Genomic DNA, 23,589 nt, shown 5'->3' on the forward strand with positions numbered 1-23,589 from the left:
CTTACACACTAAGCCACAGAGGTAACGCCATGGCTTAATACAATGTAATTACACTAACAAATAGCTGTCAAAATAATGTTACAATAATAAGTCTTATTAGCATTAAACTACTGCAGCTACTGCAGAAACCATGACATGCCAAGTTATTAAAGTTAAAGTACATTGTCATGGAAATATTAAATTATTAAAAATTATAATATAATAGACACAATTAAAGAATAATTTCATTATAGGAAATTTCTTTTTGAGTTTTATAATAAGGAAATAGATTACATTTAATAACGGAAATCAATAACCACAAACCAGCAATTGTTGGATTATATAGTCTCTTTGATTTCATTCAGGAATCTCACCGTCACTGACTATAATAGGAACTCACATTCCTGGTAGTCATTTCAAATCCTTCTTTGTAGTAACTAACAATGTACAAAGGGTAAACAATGCTAAGACATTGTACACAGCTAGCATCATGTGACAAATGTATGTATTATAATACCATTTACAGAACTTGGTACTTGGAAGCTGGGTTCTTGGTACTTTTGTTGTAACCAGTTCACAAGTTTATATCTTGTATTTGTGTAAATTAAATTACATAAAACCAACACTGGTAGTGTTTGTGACAAGCTATGTACGAGTACAAGTTCATTCTCAAACGGGAAAGTCATTACTTAAGACTTCTAAATTGGGGGAAAATATATTTCGGTATCTTTTATTCATCAAAAAGTATATACATAAAACAATTCATGGCAGTATTAACTGAATTGCGAACTGAGTAGTTAAATACATTATACAAAATATACAGAATTAAACAAAAAGAGCAATATGAGGAAGAAAACTTTCCCTTGAAACAATCGGAGTATTAGTTTTAACACTACGGTCAACACATTGCTATTAAGCAGGTGTCTACAATAAGGTTCTATTTTACTGTTGAAAGCTCAACTTTTCAGTATGAACATATCCTTTTAATTTACCTTTTGTAGTTGTGACATCACTTTCAATAGTTCCTCGTGAACTCCTATCGCCAGTTCTTTACTCTACAAAATACAAAAAAAGCTTATATCAATCAATTTAATTCAGGAAACATTCAACAACAATTACAACAATACTTAAAATGATACTCAGTTTCAACCAGGAAAAAATGCCATTAGGTAGACTAAATTGTTCCCTCATATGTCCAAGGCCATCTTATAGTAATTACTGTATTTCTAATGTTGATTGAATGTTATTTAAATGTCATTTAAGTATATTATAATTGCATGAAATGTGAACATCAGAGCATGAATACATGTTAAAAGAATTTAAAGGCTAAAAGGAGTTCGGTATATGAAACACATTTTCATTTAGCGCGCTTAATTTAGAAATCCCACGCATCATCAAAGGTAAAAGGTTAAATTGGAAGGGTAAAAGTCGATTAAAAACAAGCATCAACTGGTAAATCATAAGCTACAATATGTCCAAATTTATCTATGGTAAGAAACATATTCATCTAATAATTACATATGAATTTCATATTAAATGTACAAGAAGTCCCGACAAAGGTATTTTACAGCAGTTACTGGAGGCAATAACCTAGTATGTATGAAATGAATCGTGTCATGCAAACTAGAAGAAGATATAAAAACTGACATTGATACATTGTAGATGAATTCTACAAATAGACATTATGAATACTAAAATATTGAAGAAGATGGATGAACTACTTCTGAAGGAATAAAAGAACATGAAAGAACGATAAGCTTGAATCAAAGTGATGATAAACTAAAAAGAAGAAATAAAAGAAGTTGAAAGAAGGATCAGCTCTGATGATAAACTAAAAAAAGAAGTAAAAGTACATGAAAGAACGATCAGCTTGAATCAAAGTGATGATAAACTAGAAGAAATAAAAGAAGATGAAAGAAAGATCAGCTTAAATCAAAGTGATGATAAACTAAAAGAAGAAATAAAAGACTGCAATACTAAACAACGACATGAAAGTGACAAGGAATAATAGAAAATTGATATTGAAACTACAGTATTATTATAAGCTTTAGGGACATGTATTTGCTACTTTAGGTGTTTTCCAATAATATTCCATAAACAATGAAACACTTAGAAATTAGGAAAACAAAAGAAAGTAATATCAAAATAATTGTGTGCAAAACGTCAAAAACTACAGTAAAACTTGGGCATATTGACTTATACTGTAATCTGAAAACAAAACTAAAAATACTCTGAAAGAACTTGTCCTAAGGAGTTCATTTCATTATTGACGGCAACTGCAAAACATGAATTCTACGATAATAATTCTGCTGTCAATCTTTAGCTTTAGATTGATCATTACTCAACCTAATCACTAGCTGTACGACAACACACAAGCTCAGATCGATGCCAACATAACTTTTCTATTGTTCGTAAAGTGATTACGTCTGCAGGGTATGCGCTCTGATGTTTCGTTAAGTTTCAATTTCGTACAAGATGCATTTTCTTGTTACAATAAGGCAGTTGAGTCTGTTTTGTAATATATTTTTAGCTCAATATGCTGACATTAATGTGACTTCAATTGAATGAAATCTTGAAAATATTATTAAAGATTTTTGTTGTTAAATTTTACTTTTAAGTATTGTTTGTGGTTTATTTACAGTACTTCAAACAAACATAATCAAACACATTTTCCCGACATAATTTTTAAATTATAAAACAATAGATTCTTAACAATATACTGTAGTCTTGCTAGACACACATAAGAATGTGTACTGTATATTTAGCTTCAGATTCAGTAAGCTATTTGATACCAAGAAATGTTAAAATGACACTCAATTTATAGTATTTATTCAACCTAGTAGTAGTACCACTGGGTATTTTTATTACTCCCAATAAAGATAAATAAACTCTCAATAAATTAATCTAGATAAGATATATCAGCAGATGAAAGAACAGCCACCTGATAATGTGCTGCAAATAGGCGATGATAACATTGCTGATGATGACCTATGACCTATTAATAATGTGCTGCAAATAGGCGATGATAACATTGCTGATGATGACCTATGACCTATTAATAATGTGCTGCAAATAGGCATGATAACATTGCTGATGACGACCTATGACCTATTAATATGCCGCAAATAAAGGCGATGAATAAACATATTCTTATTATATGAATAAAAAACAGTATATTTATATAATATTTATATCAGAATTCTGTCTCATTTCTATTAATTTAGTATCATCATTCATGTATAGATTGTAAATTATGACAACTCAGAAAAAAAACCTATCATTTTACATCCAGGTACTGGAAAAGGAGGTTATAAAACCATAAAAGGCAATGAAGTACTTATTGATGCAATATCTTTCTGTGTTTTTATAGCTTACACTGTGTTTGACAATAATTCAAAGTGAGCGATGTATTGCAGGAGAATATCCCATGGGTCATTAGCACACAAAGGACTTGGAATTGTGGAATATTAAGAATAAATTATTGTATTTAATATATTTTAATGATAAGTAGCATACTGATTGTGGCATTGTAAGTTGAAAGTAATGAATTTGAAAAGAAAAATAATGACATAACAATTAACATCGATTATAATTGATGGTGGTAATGTACTGAAGATGATAGGATTGTTGACAGTCAAGGGAAAGAGAGAACTAAGATCTAGCCATCAGGTGCTACTGGACATTCCGAGGAGCAAACATAGTTGGGGAGATCGGACTTTCAGTGTTGCTGGACCTAGGCTCTGGAACCACCTACCCTTGAACATTAAACACACATCATTATTGAGTCACTTTAAGTCACTACTCAAAACTTTTCTGATTTTTTCTACAGCGCCATGAGCAATGAATGTTGGAATGGCGAGCATAAATCGAACGATTGATTGATTGATTGATTGATTCATAATCATAAATTTATCTCTTATTTGATTTAGTTTAAAGAAACTAGACTTACAGTAAATCAATTGGTGTAAAATCAATTATCAATAAATTCCTAAACATCTCTAAAACCTCTTTTAAATCCAAAAAGTAAAACTGACCAGCAAAATTTCCATTCGAAAGTCTAGACTTTTTATGATAAAAACAGAAAGTAGTGAAATACGACTCAATTGGAATAAATCCAATTTATTACTATGTGAAAGAACTCACTTTACAAGAACTATACTGTAGTATCTTGTAATACATCAATTGAGGTAAAATTTCTGTAAACAAGTGTTTTTGTATTGTACAGTACAGGAAGCTGTTGATGTCGATAATAGTGACAAAACATAGCAACCTTTAGTAGCACATTTGAGGTGTTTGCAAAAAAAACTAATCAAGAGAAAAGGAGGAAATAATTCAACAATGTTTATTGGAAAAACATTTCCTTGTTCAAATGATGTTCTTCCCTGTGAATTCTAACAAGATATCCTAATGTGGTTTGTGGTTTATGAACTTTTCTTAGAATCTTGCATTTTAACCAATAATATTCCAATTTTGCTACTGATTTTTAGTAAAGTTGCTTGTGATGACAACTCAGTTAATACTGGACCAGACTTGAACCACAACCCTATAATTTGAAGGACTGCATCAGGCTGCGCTGTCACAAATTAAAATACATGACTGTACAAAAACAGTATTTGGTTACAAGGTGGAAAACCAAACATAATCTGCCAATTGTTTAAATTTTGGAGAAAGAGGAAACTAGAAAAGTCAGTGACATGAATACTGGCGAAACGTTGACATCTGTTAGACATTGATATAATGATCTTAGTCCTATTGTTCTTTCCTATCTGTAACTTCTTTCGATTTAAATTTCATTCCCACAATTTAAAACTTCTTCAATTAAGTCAGCCACTTGAAACAATCAAATATTAAAGTGGTGAGATTAAGATCTCTTAACTTACCTTTTTAAAGATTTTCTGCAACTCTTCTTGGGCTGTGGTGAAGCTATTTACAATGTTACTGCCATAAACCTGACTGACGATGGTGTGTTGTCTGTACTGGGACCTTGTTAACTGTAGAAGGGTATTCCAACAGGCTTGTGGCGACGGCCCTTGTATGTCTTTTCTAAAACAATAAAGGTAAAAATGTAAATTGATAAAATAATGTCATTTAATTTACACTGCAAAAGAATAATAAATGGTATTACAGTATAGATCTTTAAAAAGCCATTAAAAAAAATATAACAATAATGTTACTACAGTATTACATTAAAAAAATGATATTAAAGTTGTAGAATTAACTGCAATAATTAATTTATTATTTTATTTTATTTTTATTTTTTTAAATTTTATTTAATCGAAACCAACAGCTATAATTACCGCCACTAACAGGTTTGATACAAACAAAGCCAGGACTGTTTAAAGCACCTTGATTGGTCCTAACATTGATCAAGGGCTTCTCTCGTCCAGTGCCCACCTTGACCAGAGGTCTGAGACAGATACTACTAGATGCAGGGGCTGCCATAAGAGTCAGCAGTGCTGATTTCAAATGCCTAACAGGACCCCAGCTCCGTATACAGCACCCGTTATTCCCAGATGGTCTCCACCATCCAAGCTCTAACCAGGCCCAACATCGCTTAACTTCGGTGATCTGACGAGAACCGGTGTTTCAACGTTGTAAATATATATTATAAAGTGCATTTCTTGTAAAATTCCCTTCCTTCCAATAATCAACTGCAAAATGGTCCCTAAAAATTTACTGATATATCCACCATCGTTTAGAGTCGCAGGCGAAATCTTTTGATTAATGGTTACTTAGATTGTAATAGTTTATCTAGGGCTTAAGTAAGTTTATTATTTAGGGGTTATATTATAATTTGGCTTTTCGTGATCGATTTTATTGGCGTTATAAAAGATGTAATGGACATGACCAAGTACGAGTACATGATACATGACAAAGGTTCATGTTACCAGATGTCATGTGAACATGTGTTTGTGATGAATGAGGCACACGAGAAATGACACAAGCTTCAACAATGTTATTAAATCCAGTAACCAACGTGAATTAGACATTAGAGAGCCACTATACTCCGCTCAAATTTGTGCTCAGTAAATTATGTACAGAACAAGAAAAACAATCAATCATACTGTAGCATCTTTTCTAAATTTCTTCTTTTAAAAATTAACAGAAATTTGTTTTGAAAAAACTGGCATATCATTATAAAATTATAATAAATAAAAAAATTGCACCAACACAGAAAAGCACTACACCATCATCAAAACAACTTAATTCTCTGATAAAAATGGCTAAAAGATTAAAAATTACTAACTAATTATTCAATATTGCACATTTATGATAATTAAAATAAGTTTATATATTTATCAGAATCAGAAAAGTACTTTCAGATTTCATGTTGTTGTACACTTTAATTTTTGTTTATTGTCGATTTCACAGACGAATTCTTCATATGATCTTGGTTCCTTGTAACCTAATCTGTCTTCATCAATAAATTTATAATTATTTCATAATCAGGTCACGTTAATAAATCTTGATAAATTATGTTCAGTGTGTTCCTTACTAATTAGCATTCCAGACAGAGATATGTCCGCACGAGACAAAATAAGGTATGCTCTCAAAATACATTAATTATAATAGGTGATTAACAAAGGTGATCAATTACTTTAACGAACAGATGCCAACTCTAGGATCTTATATTATTATGTATGGTTTTCATGTTATAAAACTAGATTATTACATAGTATAGTACAGATAACTGTTATTGTCAAAAAAAAGACTTGAACCCAACCCAATGGGCTAATGGAAATTAAACGCCAGCTCCAAGCACCAGGTCCACTTGGTGGTTAAACAATCATAAATCATTTTTAAAATATTAAGAGATAAAATCATTTCAGACATACTGTACACTACAGATTTATTCAAAGACTACAGTAGGATGGTTGTAATATATCCACTAAAGTATTTTTAATTTGTCCACATTGATTGATGTTCTGGAATTAGAAATGACTGTGTACCAAATGTAGAATGTTTATTTCTTATTTTCTGTTTCAACAATCTGGGTTGAAATAACTCAAAGCAGGTCAAGCTATTTACCAATGAAATAAACATACAAGATGTATTGACACTTGGCTAAAGGAGTGTTATTCTACAGTTAATGCCCGAATGAACAATATCCATCTATCATGCTTGAACGAGCACCGACCTGAATGCCATGCTTGAGTGCACAACGACCTGTCATGATACACAGTACGCTTGAATACAATGTGTTAAGATTTACAGGTATGTAACGCCATATGCTACTGTTTTCATAACTGATAACAATCTTGGTGTGGTCATGTACTACCTGTGTTTATGGGCCTGTTTCTGCTGAGCAGAAATAATCGATTATTAACCGTTTATTTTTTTAATCGATTATTTTTGGGCAGCAGAAACGACGCAAAATAAAATAACCGATTAAAAATAACCGATTAAAAACACTCAATCCATTGCGTGTTTTAATCGATTATTTCTTGTTTTAACCGATTATTGCGGAGCAGTTTTGAGCTGCAACACAAATAGCGATTATTGACCTCACTTTGACCTCTAGAGTATGACAAACTTATTCACGTCACAAAGCATGCTGTTTATTTGCGCGATATCGACGACGATCAGCAAAACCACGATCGCGATGTAGGGTAGACCGAATAACAATCAAATGTTAAACATTTGATTTTTATTATTTTGTGGGGGAGAATTATACCGAGAGACTCCGGGATTCTGTGTTACAAGTACACCCGTTACATACCACCAGTTCAGGCTAACGATGTTTTACATGTCATTTGTTAGGCCTGTTGTCTGTTGACTTGTTTCGGTAGAAATATATAGCCTCTAGGCTAGGCCCTAGCAGGCCGAAGGTAGAACCAACGAACGGCGAAACGAACTTTTTTCGCCGACGTGTCCTTATTAATATAACATCATTATTCTGTTGTATGTGGTACGGTAGTAGGCCTAGATGTTTATTTTACAAATAATATAGCTTTACGTAAGAGTAATTTTTAATCGTAGGTCTACATGTGAGAGTTTTAGGCAGCGATAGGATGTAAACAAACCAACTCTCATCGGCCTTTCATAACTTGAACTGCGCTGTGGGGGAATGATGACTTGATTTTAAAAACCGATTACCTGAATAACCGATTAAAGTCGTAGCAATTTTCAATTGCAACGCGATTATTTTTGTGGTTTGCGGTGACTGGAAAAAATCGATTATTTTTATTTTTTCAGCAGAAACAGACCCTATGTCATAATGCAAGGAGAAATAAGTTAGGACTTATTTCTCCTTGCATGAAAATAATGACTACCAATTACTGCTTTATCTATGTTCACTTTAATATCTTTTTTCTATTTTGTATATATTCATTCATTATTATCTAAATAAATATTATCTGAATTATCTGAATTATGTAAGAATAAATAAGTTATAACTTATTTCTCCTTGCATTATGTAAAGAAGAAATAAGTTAGGACTTATTTCTCCTTGCATTATGTAAAGAAGAAATAAGTTAGGACTTATTTCTCCTTGCATTATGTAAGAAGAAATAAGTTAGGACTTATTTCTCCTTGCATTATGTAAGAAGAAATAAGTTAGGACTTATTTCTCCTTGCATTATGTAAGAAGAAATAAGTTAGAACTGATTTCTCCTTGCATTATGTAAAGAAGAAATAAGTTAGGACTTATTTCTCCTTGCATTATGTATGAAGAAATAAGTTAGGATTTATTTCTCCTTGCATTGTTATTTTATTTATATATTTTATTTATATAAGAATAAATAAGCTAGGACTTATTTCTTTTTGCATTATGAATTGTAAGAAGAAATAAGTTAGGACTTATTTCTTTTTGCATTATGTAAGAAGAGTCATCAGCAAGGTGGAATGAAATAAAATAAGTTGCATTAATATTTGTTATCACCTGACCATCAAAATAAATTATTCAAAACAACTTTAGATGACCTTGCAACCATACAATAGTCATGTTTATCACTCTCTTAGCTACAGTACAGTGATTAGTTTGTGTCTTAATTTGCTGTATAACAAAGACCATGGTGTGCTCTCAGTTTTCAATACGTACAATTAAAGTACTCATTAGCTAGGCAGTTTAATTCGTTTAAGTGGGTCTATGTAAACTGCTAAGAAATCAATATTAGACCCTACAGTAGAGTAAGACACTATCATACCTAAAATGGACAAATATTAAAGACTGCATCAGTCAAATATTGACACATACAAATTACAATATTGAATATGAATTCACAATCAACAGTCCATCTACTGTATGTTCTGAAAATGTCAAGATTAAAATAGAACTAACTATACTACTGTATGTACCTTTAGTCGGAAAATTATATTTAAAATTGCAACGTAATTTTAGAATCATCTGAAGTCAGCATCTTAAACTAAAAGTTATTCTGTAAAATCCACAGGGAATGAAAGAAAAGAGAGGCCATCTGGTGTGCAATTACAGTACTGTACTCGGTTGCATTGAAATTGAATACGACCTGAGCATTCATTGGTAATATTGAAAGTAAAACTTATTCTTTGTTATGCTTTAAAGCTAACTACACATTTTCAAAACGTTTGGGCAAGATATTCAAGTAAAAGATATAGAACAACAGAGTGTAATACCATAATGACTTGCTAAAGTGGTAAATATGTTTAGGTAAAAGATATAGCAACAAAGTTACCATAATGGCTTTCTAAAGTAATAAATAGGTGGAAGAGGATATGTCCCCCTCGTCTTCCCCTCCCCAATAAGGATCTGCGCTGTTGGTTACCATTATCACTTACTGTACATACTAAAGTAAAGTGTTCGCAATTCAGTACCTACAGTACAGTAAGCACACAACCATCCTTTTGTATGTAGTTTTAAATGACATCTCTTCTCTTCCAAAATAAATTACTAATTTTTTATGTCCATACAAATTAACTAATAAGGCAAGTGAGAGGTGTGGGTTGATGTTGCCCAATAAATCATATTGAAGATTCATGCAGTAGGAATCTTGCAAAGCCTGATGGATAGCACATGGCATCAGTGATAACAGATGCTAGGCAGCTTAACACTGATCCACTCAAGTTTACAGAAGGTCAGTAAACTGCACATACAAAAAAAACCCCAGCACATAATACTGCGAATATCTATTCTATTGTTTAGCAAATTCTTGTGTAAATGTACAGTAAGTTGAATTACGGAGTTTCTCTTTAAATCTTTGAGTTTGAAAATAAAATTGTCACAATTAAATTTTATGATGGCAACTATTATTCGTCACAAACATCCTGAAACATTATTGGTTTTTAAAACATTAAAACAATCATACAATGTTTCTTATTGTCACAAAACAAAGGTCAAAGAAATATGAAACTTGTAGAATAGTCACGTAGTTGAGAGTTAGCGATAATAGTCACAACACCTCGTGATTATCTTTCCACTTAACGTACTAATTACATTAACGAGCCTTGAAGGTCAACGTTAAATTAATGATGACTTAGCAGAATGCAAGGGTTATCACGTGACTTATTAACACTAACCAACTTTGCCAATTCCAAAGTACTGTATGCTATGTTCGGTCAACGTTGGTATCAATACTACTATAATTGCCTTGGATCAGTTATAAATTATATCATTTTATCCATCCAAATTTTTCACAAATGTTTGGTTTATTTTGCGTTCTAAGCTAACTTCATGATAGCTTTGACCAGTTTACTAATACCCTAAACCGGCCTTTATAATTCGTTAGTTTTCTGCATATGTACATCTATATAAATCATCCTGTATACTCTATTACATCTTTTTTCTTGAAATTCTCTATGCCTTTGCATTTAAGATTTAATGCCAGGGATTATACACTAGACAAATTGGCGTGGTATTTTATTTTTTGTACATTATTAAATAAGTTGAAATTGTAGCAATCTATAATGAAGTAGCTACTGTATACACCATACAACAAGTAAATGCACTTAATTTCAAATGCAGATCTACTCTTAAAATACAGTAAGAAGAGATCATGTTACAGTATCTGACAGAAAAAAAAAAACGCCCAGAAGGTGTGGATTATATCAAATGAAAAATTAATCTAAAATTCATGAATAAATATGTCATAGAAAGTTTAACGCTCCACACTGGGAATTATTCAAACCATTGTTTTAAGGCGATGTCATTTATTATTCGTAGAAATCTGTCATTGTTTGAAAGGTAGCTTAGTGTTATTGGCCATTTCCTTCAACTCTCCCTCTCTAAAGAATAACTTTTCTGCTGCAGTAATTGATTCACTGCAGTAATATTGAAGTAAGCTTTAATTTATGTACCGGTCAAACAAAAATATTTTGTTTTGTTGCTGTTTGAAATACAGTTGTAAAACAGAACAAAGACTATAATATTGGATATCATATCAATCTACTAGTGTACTATACTGTAGTGCAACAAATACTGTACAGTACTGCAGAAATTACTGTACGGTACTGCAGCAATTACTGTACCTAGTACAGTGTTACTTTGACATGGTTCTTGTACAAGTGAATTCAGAGCGGAGTATAACTTTATTGTGCACATACATGATTAACAATGCAGTAATTACTAATAGATTTATGTCGGACACGATACATCATAATAAAGACAATGGCATTAGTTAATTAATGAAATTGGACAATTAAGATCCATAGATTTGGTTTCATTATTGTTAATGCTTTTAACCTAGTTCATCCTACAATCAACAATATACAAGTTCACTCGCATGATCAGAAGCAAAAATACAGTTGAATTTGTCAATAATTACAGTACTTAATTTGATCAATTTAAGTTGAAAGTTAAGCAGAAAGTTACGTGGAAGGAAGAGTGTATTGGACTGTTGTAGAGATGTATGACACATCATCATCATCAAGTGGACGCATCCAACATGTCTAATAAATAAATTGGAAACTTACGTGTGACTTGGTTTTTGTTTGCCAGTAAACTTATCATATAGACGTTCTAGTGCTCGAGCGTAGTCAAATTCAATCTCCGACCTTCGTTTGAAATATTCCTGGAAGTCGGCGATTAAACCTAGCTGCGATTCGTGGCGTGTATCCAGACATTTTAACTGTTCTGTTAATCTTTGACGGATTTCTGAAAAAAGAAATTAACAGAAAATATTATTACATTTTGCTTAATTTCATCTTATGCTACGCAGCTAGCCGTTCGCCGAGTCGCCGTGGGTGACTGAAGGTCTTATTTGCCGTTAAAAAAATCTGGAAAGAAAATTGGTTTTATAACTTTTACAAAACTGTACAAAAAAAAATTCAAGTCAATCAAATATTAAGTACCATAGAAAGCAGATGATTATCTTCAACACAATTTACAAACTTTCCCTTTAAAGTTTTGAAAAGGAACTTTTGGAGATAAAATTTGATTGTTCGTAATTGTATAACACAGACTGATTGCGTACCAATAGAGCTGGTTACAAGTGGTTACAATTAAAACTATTTACTTTCTTTAGCCTCCTGCTGCTGGCAAGGAAGACTATGTCGTCAAACTTCCATAACTAAAACAATTTTAGACGCTCAAATCAGAGACGACCAATGGTTCAAACATAGTTCATTTCACAGTCTGGTGTCAATTCACAAATTACAGGCTTTGGATTAAGGTGTCAAAGTAAAAGCAAAATAGAAAATAATATAAAATATTTATTTATACATTTACTGTAAAATAAAAGAAACACTTTAAGTTTCAATGATTTTAACAAAGGTCAACGCCCATTCATTGAGTTTACTTTATTAGGCCCAATGTCCTAACAAACAATTCTACTGTAAAAGTAATTGTACAATAAACGAAGTAAAAATTCTGCATCTAAGTGTATCACAACTTCGGATCACTGCAAACTTTACATGTTTGATAAAGAAAGTCAGTTGTACAGTGTACTTAGTACAATATATTACCGAATCATTTCCTGTTAGTTAGTACTAGTATCTACTCCTTGAAATCCGCTCATGAATTCAGTATACAACAGGTTGATGATAGAGAAGATATCATAAACAAACAACATCTATGTGACTACCTTACATATTATAGATCACAGATTAAACCAGCTCTATACTGTATAAACTAATCATTTCAACTTGAGATTAATACTGTACTTACTTAAAATCTCTGGTTTTAAAAACGACATTATTTCCTGCTGATATCAATTTTTGTTAGTACATACTTACTCTATGACTAAAACTAAAATGACCAGAATCTAAAAAGATTGAAGATTCCTGTTTAGTGTTATGAGTCACAATAAACTAAATTTAACTTGAACACACGGTCTACAAATACAAAACCTTCAAAGCTAACAATAGTAAAATAAGCATGTATTATGGTGAGATACTACATCCTTGGGCCATTAATTGTTGGTATTGTCAGACACAAAACAAAATCTGTTCAAAGTATACAGCTCTTTACATGCAAGGGCTTTGTTAATATCTTAAGTGAATGTTTTCGTCTCTTTACTTCACTACAATGATTTTAATAAGTGCTAAATTTCAACGAATACTGTAATTCAATCATAAAATTTGTACTGTACGGTGCTGGCGCTGGACTTTACAAGCACATTAGGGGCGTACTGTATTCGACTGGGCTGTATTCAGCAGATAATCAGCAGATCTGGCTCTCAAACTCCTCACTGTTTATATACAAACAGTAGAAGTACTATAGACCACTGCAGCAAGGTTTTTGTGACTGACCAGTATGATGCAAAAAAAAGATTTATAACATGTTTTTATTAAATTCTTGATTAAAAATAGGAAAATTCCTAACAACAACATACAGAAAGACATATCTGGCAGTTTAGTAAAGTAGGACTAAAAGATCATTTGAAGATTTCTCTTTAAGATTTCCAATCTAGAAAGAATTGTACAGGCTATAGAATTCAAGGACAGCTTGTGTATGAGACCTAATGTATTGGAAAATGTGTTCCATTGCAGCAGATCGCTACGCCTCCATGATTCAATGGCTGCGTTGAATTTACAAATTTGTGCTAATTAAAATCTTAAGTTTATTCAAACCCGTGGAGAGTAGACGTAGGCAATAGAGTGGAAAGGTATTATTCTATTTTGGACGACAAGACGAGAGCCTAGGGCAGAATTTGTCATACAATAACAACAGCAGCAGATCGGCAGTTATCAACTTTCTCTTGCAAACTAAATAGTACAGACAAAATGGTGCACGCAACCAATTGATGACATAGTCTACTACAAATCGTCTTATTTAAAGATTACCTGAAATAATCTTTCATTTATGAAACTAAGTAATATTTTCTTATAGAAATTGGTAAAACAAATATCCAATTTTTTTTAATCATTATTGAACTGACTGTTGATATAATATTAAATTGAATAAAATTTAGACAAAAGATATAATTTAACCAAAAATAACAAAATAGAAATATGATCAAATAAACTTTGAAAACATATAAAAAACAAATTTAACATGCAAAAAGTTAGTCAATTTATCTTTATTAAAAAATAGTAGGCGTGCAAAAGATACCAAGATAACAAAAACTTGAATCAATAAATATAAATAAAATATAAATTAAGGTATTGTAGTAACTTAAAGGTACAGGTCACCAAAAATGACAACATTATAAACAAAATCAGAGGAATAAAATAACGACAATACATAGCACCATTTGCAACGATCAGAAATTAATTGTTATTTTATGAAATTAATAATTAATATTGTTGTCATTCAAGTCATTTGACTATTGGCGTGTCATACTTGAATGAGTAATACTCACTCAAGTGTGACAATTGAAGTAAAAAGATTATATTCTGTACAACTTGTATTTTAAACAATACATTTAAAGTCTTCTTCAATAATAACAACAACAAACGGTAACTTGCACTAATTGTGGTTGGACAAATTTAGTGACTATCTTAAGAACTGTGTCAACATGTACTGCAGATGTGGCCTGCAAGTGCAACTTAATTTTCAATGTTTTTCTGATAACTTTCTAAACATTACCAACTGCAGTAGGAGATTTACTGCAGTACGTAACTAGTACTGCAGTACAATATTGACACAGTTTAAAGTTCAGTTTTAAGTGCAAGACTATACTGCAGTGAATGGAATTAATAACTGGAAAAATGAGTTAAAAGCAGAAATGATTTGATACAAACACTACAATTAAAAACCATGCACTAAACATTTGTAACTGGAAAAAAAGGACAACACTACAACGGAGAAACTAACAATAACAAAGGTTAATAAAACATTGGAAGAAAACACCGGAATCTGAAGACGATTGAAGCTCTTCATCGGCACGCATCGAGTTTAATCCATGCCTACATGCAGTTATGAGATCTCTTACCGTGTCTGATATTACGTCCTTGATTTGCGTTTGTTGGTAGAAGCGACACCATCGACTGACAACGCTGACGCACATTCTGTAAACTTTCCATTCTTGTGTATTTATTTTATTCTGACGGATTCCAGGACGAATTAAAAAAAAAAACCTCAACAATTTTAAAAAATTAAAATGATTTTCTTATTGTAAAAATATTGAAAATCTTGATGACCTATGACCTGTATTCATACAAACAGGCTCAGGTCATGACATAAACAAACCAGATTTTGCAAAATCAATCTAAAAAAAAAACTTGGTACAGTAAGTATTATTCCCAACAAATCGGCTTATATTTGACCTTCAGCTAAACATCCATAGATTAATTATCAAAAGTCATAACATGTTGAAATTCACAATAAAACAAAACCAGCGTGTACAGGTACAGTATTGCTATGATGTTTCTGCACAATTAATTCTCAATTAATTTGCTGTGTATTGCTGAATTCTTGGCTGTCTTTATTTAGTATTGTATGTTCAAAGAAGTTATTTAAGACTTTTTTCCAAATGAGGCAAGCCCGCAAATATTCCTATTTATACCAGAGCCACACACTGCTGTTCAGTCTTGCATCTCAGTAGGTTTTAAGAGCCTAGACGCCTTGTACCCCTGCTTGGGGCTAAGCCAGCTTGCTTGACTTAATCTCATATGTTTTTCATTACAATTCACAACAGTGAGTACATTATGTCCAGCAGCTGACCCCAAAGCTCGCTATCATCGTACCTTCACTCGGTAGAGACGAATAACTCAGGATATTCCATGTTACAGTAGGTTTCCTTCCTGTCGGACCAATCATCTATCAAAACTTTGCTAAGAAGATAGTGTTCAACAAGTTAGGCAACAGCATTGAAATGAGCTGAATCACACAGTATGCAAATGAAGGAAATGGCAATCATGTTTGCCTTCACTTCACTATGTTTTTAGGTACTTCTTGTCAGACATAAAACTGGGGTAAATGTACTCTTGGTAGGTCAAAGTTAACTAGACGGAAATACTACTTTACACAAGTTATTTTTATCCCGATGTTTGAGTAGTTACAAGTATTATACAATATTATTAAATTTATGGATATATTTTTAGAGTATGTAGTCAAGGACAACAAATGAGTTCTCTATTTTTACTTTAACCAGACAATCTGATAATAAAATAAGAAAACATTTTGGCTAATTCTTCAGTTCTAATCATTATTCATTTCATCTTTTATTCTGGAAAAAAAGAATACATATTTATTACATTATTACAATATTTCTAAAAAAAAAACCAATTTCTACTGTAATTTGATGAAGACATACTCATTTATACATTAGATTTTGTAATCACTACAGAACTTGTCAAAAACCAGATGTTTTGTTTCAATCCAAGTTTCGATTTATTCTGAGAAATTATATAAGACAGATTGGAAACAACTGGCACAAGCACTACTGTACTACAATACTGCTGTATGCCTAATGTAATAATTACATTATTTCTTTCTATCAGTAACCAGTGTCTTCTAGCATATTACAATATAAACTGTACAGACACACCCTTTTGGAGAGACTAAACGTTGATTGGTGAACACTTGAGTAAATTTGATTAAATAACTGTGAAACACCTTCAATTCCTCTACATCAATGGACACAAGGGCTAGTCACAAACCCTGTATCATATTTCCAAGTCACAACCCAGGCTCATCCTCAACCCCCATTTTCCTTTTAAACCAACTTGTCAACATCTGTCTTTTTAGTTTGTATTCTGTAAAACTAATTTAAAAATGATGCACATTTTGCAAACCAATATTAAACAAAGATTAGTAATATGACATGGTCATTAATTAGTGAGAGATGCAGCAGGAATCTAGTCACCAGTGATTCTTCTCTCTCATTGATCACAATGTGACCTCAGCCCTCTTCTTCTTAATGAGCTTCATCTTTTTGTCAGGCTGTCAATTATTCAAATCTAGTATTCATAATGCAATGGATTGGACTAACGTCCTCCATTTAGCAAAATAAAAATATTTGAAATTATCATAATTATCTTTTACATGTAAAATAAATGTCTTTTAACAACAGAATATGGTTTTTAATAGTCTTATGTGATTTAGAATTATTGAGATACATTCTATTTAAAACTTTCCAATTCAATTTAACACAATAAATAAAAATTAAATAGATATTGTTTTAAAAATGTACGAAAAAAAATTAAATGAAAGGTTTTATTTTACAACGTACAAGTGTAGCAATTTATTATATAACTTAATGGATTGCGTTTTTAGTTAAATTACTTAATTACTCAAAACAAATGCAATTTACTATAAATTCTGTTGATTCTATGATTTACGTTTTCTTTTACTTTCTCAGTTTAGCTTAGTAAAAACCATGTCGATCTTTTTAGCAGACAAAGTAACTAAATATAACTTTATATTATGAATCATTTCTCCTAACTTGATATGAATAACAAGAGTTCACAGTTCCTGCAGCATAAAGGTTACAGACAGTTTTTGACAATTCAATTTATCAATGAATAATAATTTACTACTGCTCACTCCTGCAGTATATTGCCTGTTCTTTACTACTGTACATCTTTGATATAAATTCATTTGAATCATAATTATTATTAAGAGAATTTTTCTGTTTTGTTGATCCTGTGTCGCAGGGAAACAAGCGGGGGAACTGACGTCAATGTCACAGTGAAAAAACACAGCGCTCTCAAAACACCAGACTATTTAACCAAGATCAATAGTGTACTTTGTGAAATGTCATAGTAAGTACAATTTTTAGTACTTTCAATCTATTGGATCAACAAAAAAGAAACATCATTCTTTTCTACTGTAGGTTGTATTACAGTTTTACTTATAATAATACTTTATTTGGATTCTTATATTTAAAAGATTCTTGGAAAAAAACGAACTGAAATTTTAAATAACCCTGCAAATAATGTTTGAATTGTTTTTTGTTGTTTTTGTATTTAATTTCTTTTAATTTGTACCAACTTTATTATTATGTAAGACTAGACTAGATCTCTTATTCGTCATGTTATTTTGCTTTTTCTTTTTAATTTTACTTCGGATGCACCGTTAGGTATTGTCTAACGTGTGCCACTGTTACTCAAGTGATTCCATTAAAATTGTATTGTATTGGAAGCTGATGTGGAATCATAATCAATCAATCAATAATAAATTTTATTTCTCAAATAAAAACAAAGATAATACCCTTCTGGAAGTTTAAGCTATAAAATGTGTCATTAATAAATGTAGTCAGTCTGTGAGATGTGAGCAGAGTTTTAAACTGCTAATGTTGAGATAATAATAACGTCGTTTAATAATATTTAAGATTGAAAATGTCCTGGAGTACTTGGTTGGAATCGTGCTACAGTAGTTAGCAAAACTTGATAATAGTTACAGGGACTTTTAAAATGCATAGCAATTGGTTGAGAATACAACATTATACATACACTGTAGCAATTACTTTACTAGATTACTTTCTATACAGTAAGACAATAGAAAAGAGTGTTTGACTGAAACTAGAAACAGAAAGTAAACTTAATGCTGTCTTCAGTATCACAATGACCTTCAACAGCAAACTTTTTCTTTCTTTTATTTAATAACGAGAAAAAACAATCAAACTACAGTATTGTATTCGGTTCATCCTTCCTGTATTCAATTATACTAAATAAAATGCAAAGGCCTAGATTTAAAAACGAAAATACATAGGCCCCTAGTGGGATACACATAGTATAATAATAAGTGGATGATGTCTAGCCTAGTAATTAGGCTGCCTGAATAATATATAATAAATCTAGGCCTACCACTTCACTGAGTGAAATAACATTTTTTTCAGTCTATTATTAGTATTATATAAATAAAAACAAATACATATTATAAATATTCAATAACATCCAGGACTCTCCAGGATTGCACAAAAGGGTCAGGGTCGAATTGACCAAGAAGGGCAGTGGAATTGACACCGAGCAATCACAGCCCAATCAATTTTCTGTCAAAGGTATCACCACCCTACCTCATACCGGGAGGACGGGCTGCAAAACGACTTTCTATTTTAATTAATACTCACCACGCGTATTTCCATCAAAATCTTGTAAAATCTCTTTTTCTTGTTTTCTATCCATTTATATCTATCACCTTCTGCACAAAATAAAAGTTTATGAAGATGTAGGCCTTATAAACGATATAAATAACTCCAGTGACACAGACAGGGACTACTCGATGGTGCTGCGCTAGTCCGCTCTAAAGGTCGCCATTTTATTAAATGAATAGAAACTTCCGGGTTTGCATTATGGGTAAATTTAAAGGGATAAACGTATGACGTTCATTGGTTACTTTTGTCTACCTAGACCAATCAATCAAGCCATTTTAAACAATTAGCCAATCAGATCAGTTCCTGTTCAAGAATCTCACATTAATATGCACGTGCGGTTGATTTAAAAATAAATAAGAAACCGACCGCAACAACGCGAGAGAGCTAGCTAGAAAACTCCACTTGAATTCAATATTATACTTGGTTTAACATTTTAAAATGCATCCTAGTTTTAAAAATAAACGAGTGATGAAACTGCTGTGTAAGTTTTGTGATTCTTGCATTTGCACTCGTGGAATGAGAGCAGTTTTACTGTCAGATACAAACGTACATTTGTACTCAACCGATATGCCTCCTCTCGGGTAAGTACAGTACTTTAATACAGTATATTGTATTCTTTAACATTTATATTTTTGAAAGAATATTAGCCCACTCGTGCCTAGCTAGGCTAGCAGGGCCTACCCTAGTGCAGAATGCTAGTAGTAGGTCTAGCCTAGGCTAGTTTATTTTGTTTTCACTTAAAATAAATATTCAATATTGTCTTCTTTTTTATAGGAGAGTGGATGTTATGGGAAAACATTTTTCAACATCAACTTGTGATTGTAAAATTAAAGAAGCAGGCTGTACATCATGGTGAGTAACTTATTGTAACGTTATATAATATTGTTTACGATTGCCAGTGACATGTCTAATTTAAAATCTTTAATTAAAGGCACTAATATTTCATCATTTATTTTCCACCTAGTGGTAATCTTGTAGGGTACCATGTTGTAGTACCATGTATATCGTGTCTGAAAGCATGTAACAATGGTCATACATGGATGTTCTATAGCGAAGCAACCTGGCCATTTGAAAGACTGGATAAAGGTAAGTGTGAAAACACCTTATAATACATATACTACAGTATAATAAATGCATCTTATCAGTAATAAAAAAAATGTATCAACAATATTACTTGTGCGAAATGATGTTTAACTGTGTTCATCTATTCATAATAAATAAATAAAATATTTTTTTTTTGCTTATTATAGAATTAAATCATTTAGAGTGGGAACATTTACCAGCGGTAGAAGAATCCACCCTGATACCAGACTCTTTTTTAGACTGGATTGATGACATTGAATGCTGTAGGTGAAAAAATACTGCAATGAATTCACAGACACAACTCTAGATACAGTAAATTAATCTCGGTTCATTCTAGCAATTCATGAAAATATTTGTGAATAGAGAAACATTTGGCATGGCATGTCACTCCTATACTGGAACTGGAATCTAGTTACGAAAAAAAAACATGAAAGACAAAATATTTAATATAATGTTTTAATCTCCATTTTAGCAGCAGTGTACCTATTTTGGATAGTAAAAAATTAATATATTATTAAAAAAAATAAAATAACCTAAGGATATTTATAATATGGCTAAAAAACATGATCCCACATGCAATATGTCGTTAGCTACAATTAAATCCATCCATTTATTTCAAACAGAAAACTTATTTGTTTCCTTACTGTATTTGTCAAATTTGGGATGATGGTATATAAGAAAATTAAAATTAAAAACAATTTTACAACTATTTTAAACAGTGAAAATGTATATAATTTTAGAACATTAAATAAAATCTGGCAAGCTATTTTATTTATCTTTATTGCTTGTGAACTTTTAGGGTCGGAACTGCCAACACAGTCAAGGTGGATACATATTTATACAACATCTAACTACAAATATACATCTAATGTAAAAATACATTTTAACTTATTTAAATAGACGGTCACATAATTTTAGTCCAAGCAAATTTGTCTCTTAATACAGACAAGAAATGTTGATTTGTTTCTTGCTTAAACCATCGGTACCACTTCACAATTTCTTGTCTTTTTTGTACAACATCGTTTGCGTTTGCATCCAAATTCTTTAAAATATCTGGAAGCTGATTCCAGTCTTTAATATAAATGAACGGCGCATTCATCTTACGAAGAAGTCGTAATGGACTATTCCCATTTCTATCGCATTCACCTTCTGTGACAGCGTCCTCAACGATTGGTATTGAGCCGTACGACATCGCTTCGTATAATCTATAGCATTCCGTGTTGACACCAACAGGATTGAGTGTGAAATCACTTGTAGCCAGACCTCTCTTATAAACATCTAAACTCTCCTTTGACTCGAGTGGTTCCCAGCTAATAGAGAAAAAAAATGTATAAAGCTCTGTCTATACTATCAAAAAAGTGTAATGTGCCCAAATATAGTAGCGATATGCTCAAATATGGTAGTGATGTGTCCATACATTGGCACATCATTTTGTCACATAAAGTTTAATAGTGTAGACAAAGTTTAAGATGACCTTATAGAGGGCTAAATTATTGCACAGTAGTTTAGTAACTGAAGAGATTCTTGAATACCTTGTTCGAGTTTTTATGAAACATTTGTCGTCAAGTCCAGCTCCCTCTAAACTATTCATCAACTTCTCTCGTGATGAACCTGGGTAAATTGTTCCTAAAAAATTGCATACATATGGTCTGGATATATTTATTCTGATTGCTTCTTCCTGTACAACTGGGAAGCCTCTATACCTGCAGGATAAAAGATAAGATTGTTCACATCAATTTGCATAGATTTGAGGACAGAATGGTTAATACAGAACACACTGAAAGGTAAACATACGTTGCAACACCAAGTGGCCATTGAAAGATGTTGTCATCATTGACAATTTGCGTGTCATACGTGATAAACAAAGCCTTGACAAGTCCGCCATGTGTTGTTAGGTACTGAAGTATCCATTCATTGTTACACTGTTCATTCCCTAAAAGAACCACAGCTATGTTCTTTAAATTAGAATAATGTGGAAGGTAGTCAAGCCATGACCTCGCAAAGTCTATTTTTTCTTGCGTTCTCCCGTTTAAAACCAAAACAAGGTTTTCAACATCTTGGGGTACAGTTGACTGCACCACACCGGGTCCTGTACGAAATCTACAAAGGAAATTACAAATTTAAGCAAATTAATTTGATGAATTTTACCGAAAAAAACCCACTTGTATAATAGAGAAATACTTAGCAGAAAATACTTACTGGAATTTCAACTCATCTTGAGTGAATGTACCATACATTGAGAGTCCTCCTAACTCGCTTTCTAGTTCACCCTTTAATATATGTTCCCACAAGTAAAGACCTAAAAAAGGTGAAAAATTTGCATTTTTAACATATAAAAAAAAAAATGGAGGATTCTGTTGTGTCAATTGTAAAGAAAGTGTATACAGTCTTTAAAGGTTTTATACCAACATTGCAGTGTAACTTATTAATGCAATGGCCAACATCTTTAAAAGGATTGTAAGTACTTACAAAGTAAGTAAATTAAGTAAACTTACTTATAGCAGCTTTCCCCCATATTTCCACGTTCTTTGTTCTTATAGAACTTGTTTCATTTCTGCTAGAGAAGTTGTTTGATATGTGATTGATTCTTTTGCCAAACAGTTTAGACCGGGGACTGGTAGTCTTCTTCAATGAGAGAAGATTTTGCTTTAAATCTTTATCTGAAGAAAATCATTCATATTATACATATAAATAAACACAAAATATTTTAGTAGTAGGGAGTGAGGGTTTGGGGGTAGAATGGGGTAAAAGATGTGCAAGAAAAACAGTCTAGGGATCAGGGGATCACGTAAGCCACGTACATATTAATTAAAATAAATTCCAAAATAATAAATATTTTCTAGGCCTAACATTTCACACACTCACTCGCCTGCCCGAAGCGATCGGCTAACTTTGTTGCAGGACGAGCCGTCCTATTGGCCCAGCCTAGAAATTCAGGTACCTATTACTCACCAGTTTCGCCATATCTTTGATCATATAACGCATACAAACTGTACAGACTAAAGAAACAATACACAAGGATGATAATTCCTCCAAATATAGTCAACGAACACTTCATTTTGTAAAAAATAATTGTCAAGGCCTATCATCACTCATGGAGGTCGCCATGTTTGTTTTGAATTAAATGTCAAAGGTT

The 23,589-nt window shown here is 32.0% G+C and overlaps 3 protein-coding genes across 4 annotated transcripts in view; 1 reads left to right on the top strand and 2 right to left on the bottom strand.

The window, feature by feature from the left end:
- LOC140059587 (SLIT-ROBO Rho GTPase-activating protein 3-like) overlaps nt 1–19,518 on the bottom strand; it is a 35,712-nt gene extending 16,194 nt beyond the window's left edge. The window contains exons 1-5 of one of the 2 annotated variants that reach the window (XM_072105551.1): nt 19,347–19,430; nt 15,267–15,377; nt 11,866–12,046; nt 4,860–5,022; nt 972–1,034 (exon numbers count right to left, since the gene is read on the bottom strand). In XM_072105551.1, the coding sequence (XP_071961652.1) occupies nt 972–1,034; nt 4,860–5,022; nt 11,866–12,046; nt 15,267–15,357 (498 nt within the window). In that variant the 5' untranslated portion in view covers nt 15,358–15,377; nt 19,347–19,430. Of the gene's footprint in view, nt 1–971; nt 1,035–4,859; nt 5,023–11,865; nt 12,047–15,266; nt 15,378–19,346 lie in introns of both variants that reach the window. The other variant, XM_072105552.1, reaches the window with a different exon arrangement.
- A 216-nt stretch (nt 19,519–19,734) lies between these two features.
- Nucleotides 19,735–21,208, top strand: LOC140059590 (protein FAM72A-like). The gene is made up of 4 exons (XM_072105555.1): nt 19,735–19,951; nt 20,145–20,222; nt 20,335–20,456; nt 20,621–21,208. The coding sequence occupies exons 1-4, from the start codon at nt 19,809–19,811 to the stop codon at nt 20,722–20,724; spliced, it is 447 nt and encodes a 148-aa protein (XP_071961656.1). The 5' UTR covers nt 19,735–19,808; the 3' UTR covers nt 20,725–21,208.
- Nucleotides 21,009–23,577, bottom strand: LOC140059589 (ribitol-5-phosphate xylosyltransferase 1-like). The gene is made up of 6 exons (XM_072105554.1): nt 23,406–23,577; nt 22,949–23,113; nt 22,653–22,752; nt 22,248–22,553; nt 21,986–22,156; nt 21,009–21,763 (listed from the first exon to the last, which is right to left on the bottom strand). The coding sequence occupies exons 1-6, from the start codon at nt 23,509–23,511 to the stop codon at nt 21,358–21,360; spliced, it is 1,254 nt and encodes a 417-aa protein (XP_071961655.1). The 5' UTR covers nt 23,512–23,577; the 3' UTR covers nt 21,009–21,357.
- Nucleotides 23,578–23,589: the final 12 nt, after the last annotated feature.

The sequence above is a fragment of the Antedon mediterranea genome, chromosome 9, assembly GCF_964355755.1.
Source record: "Antedon mediterranea chromosome 9, ecAntMedi1.1, whole genome shotgun sequence".
In the NCBI taxonomy this organism is placed as follows: Eukaryota; Metazoa; Echinodermata; class Crinoidea; order Comatulida; family Antedonidae; genus Antedon; species Antedon mediterranea.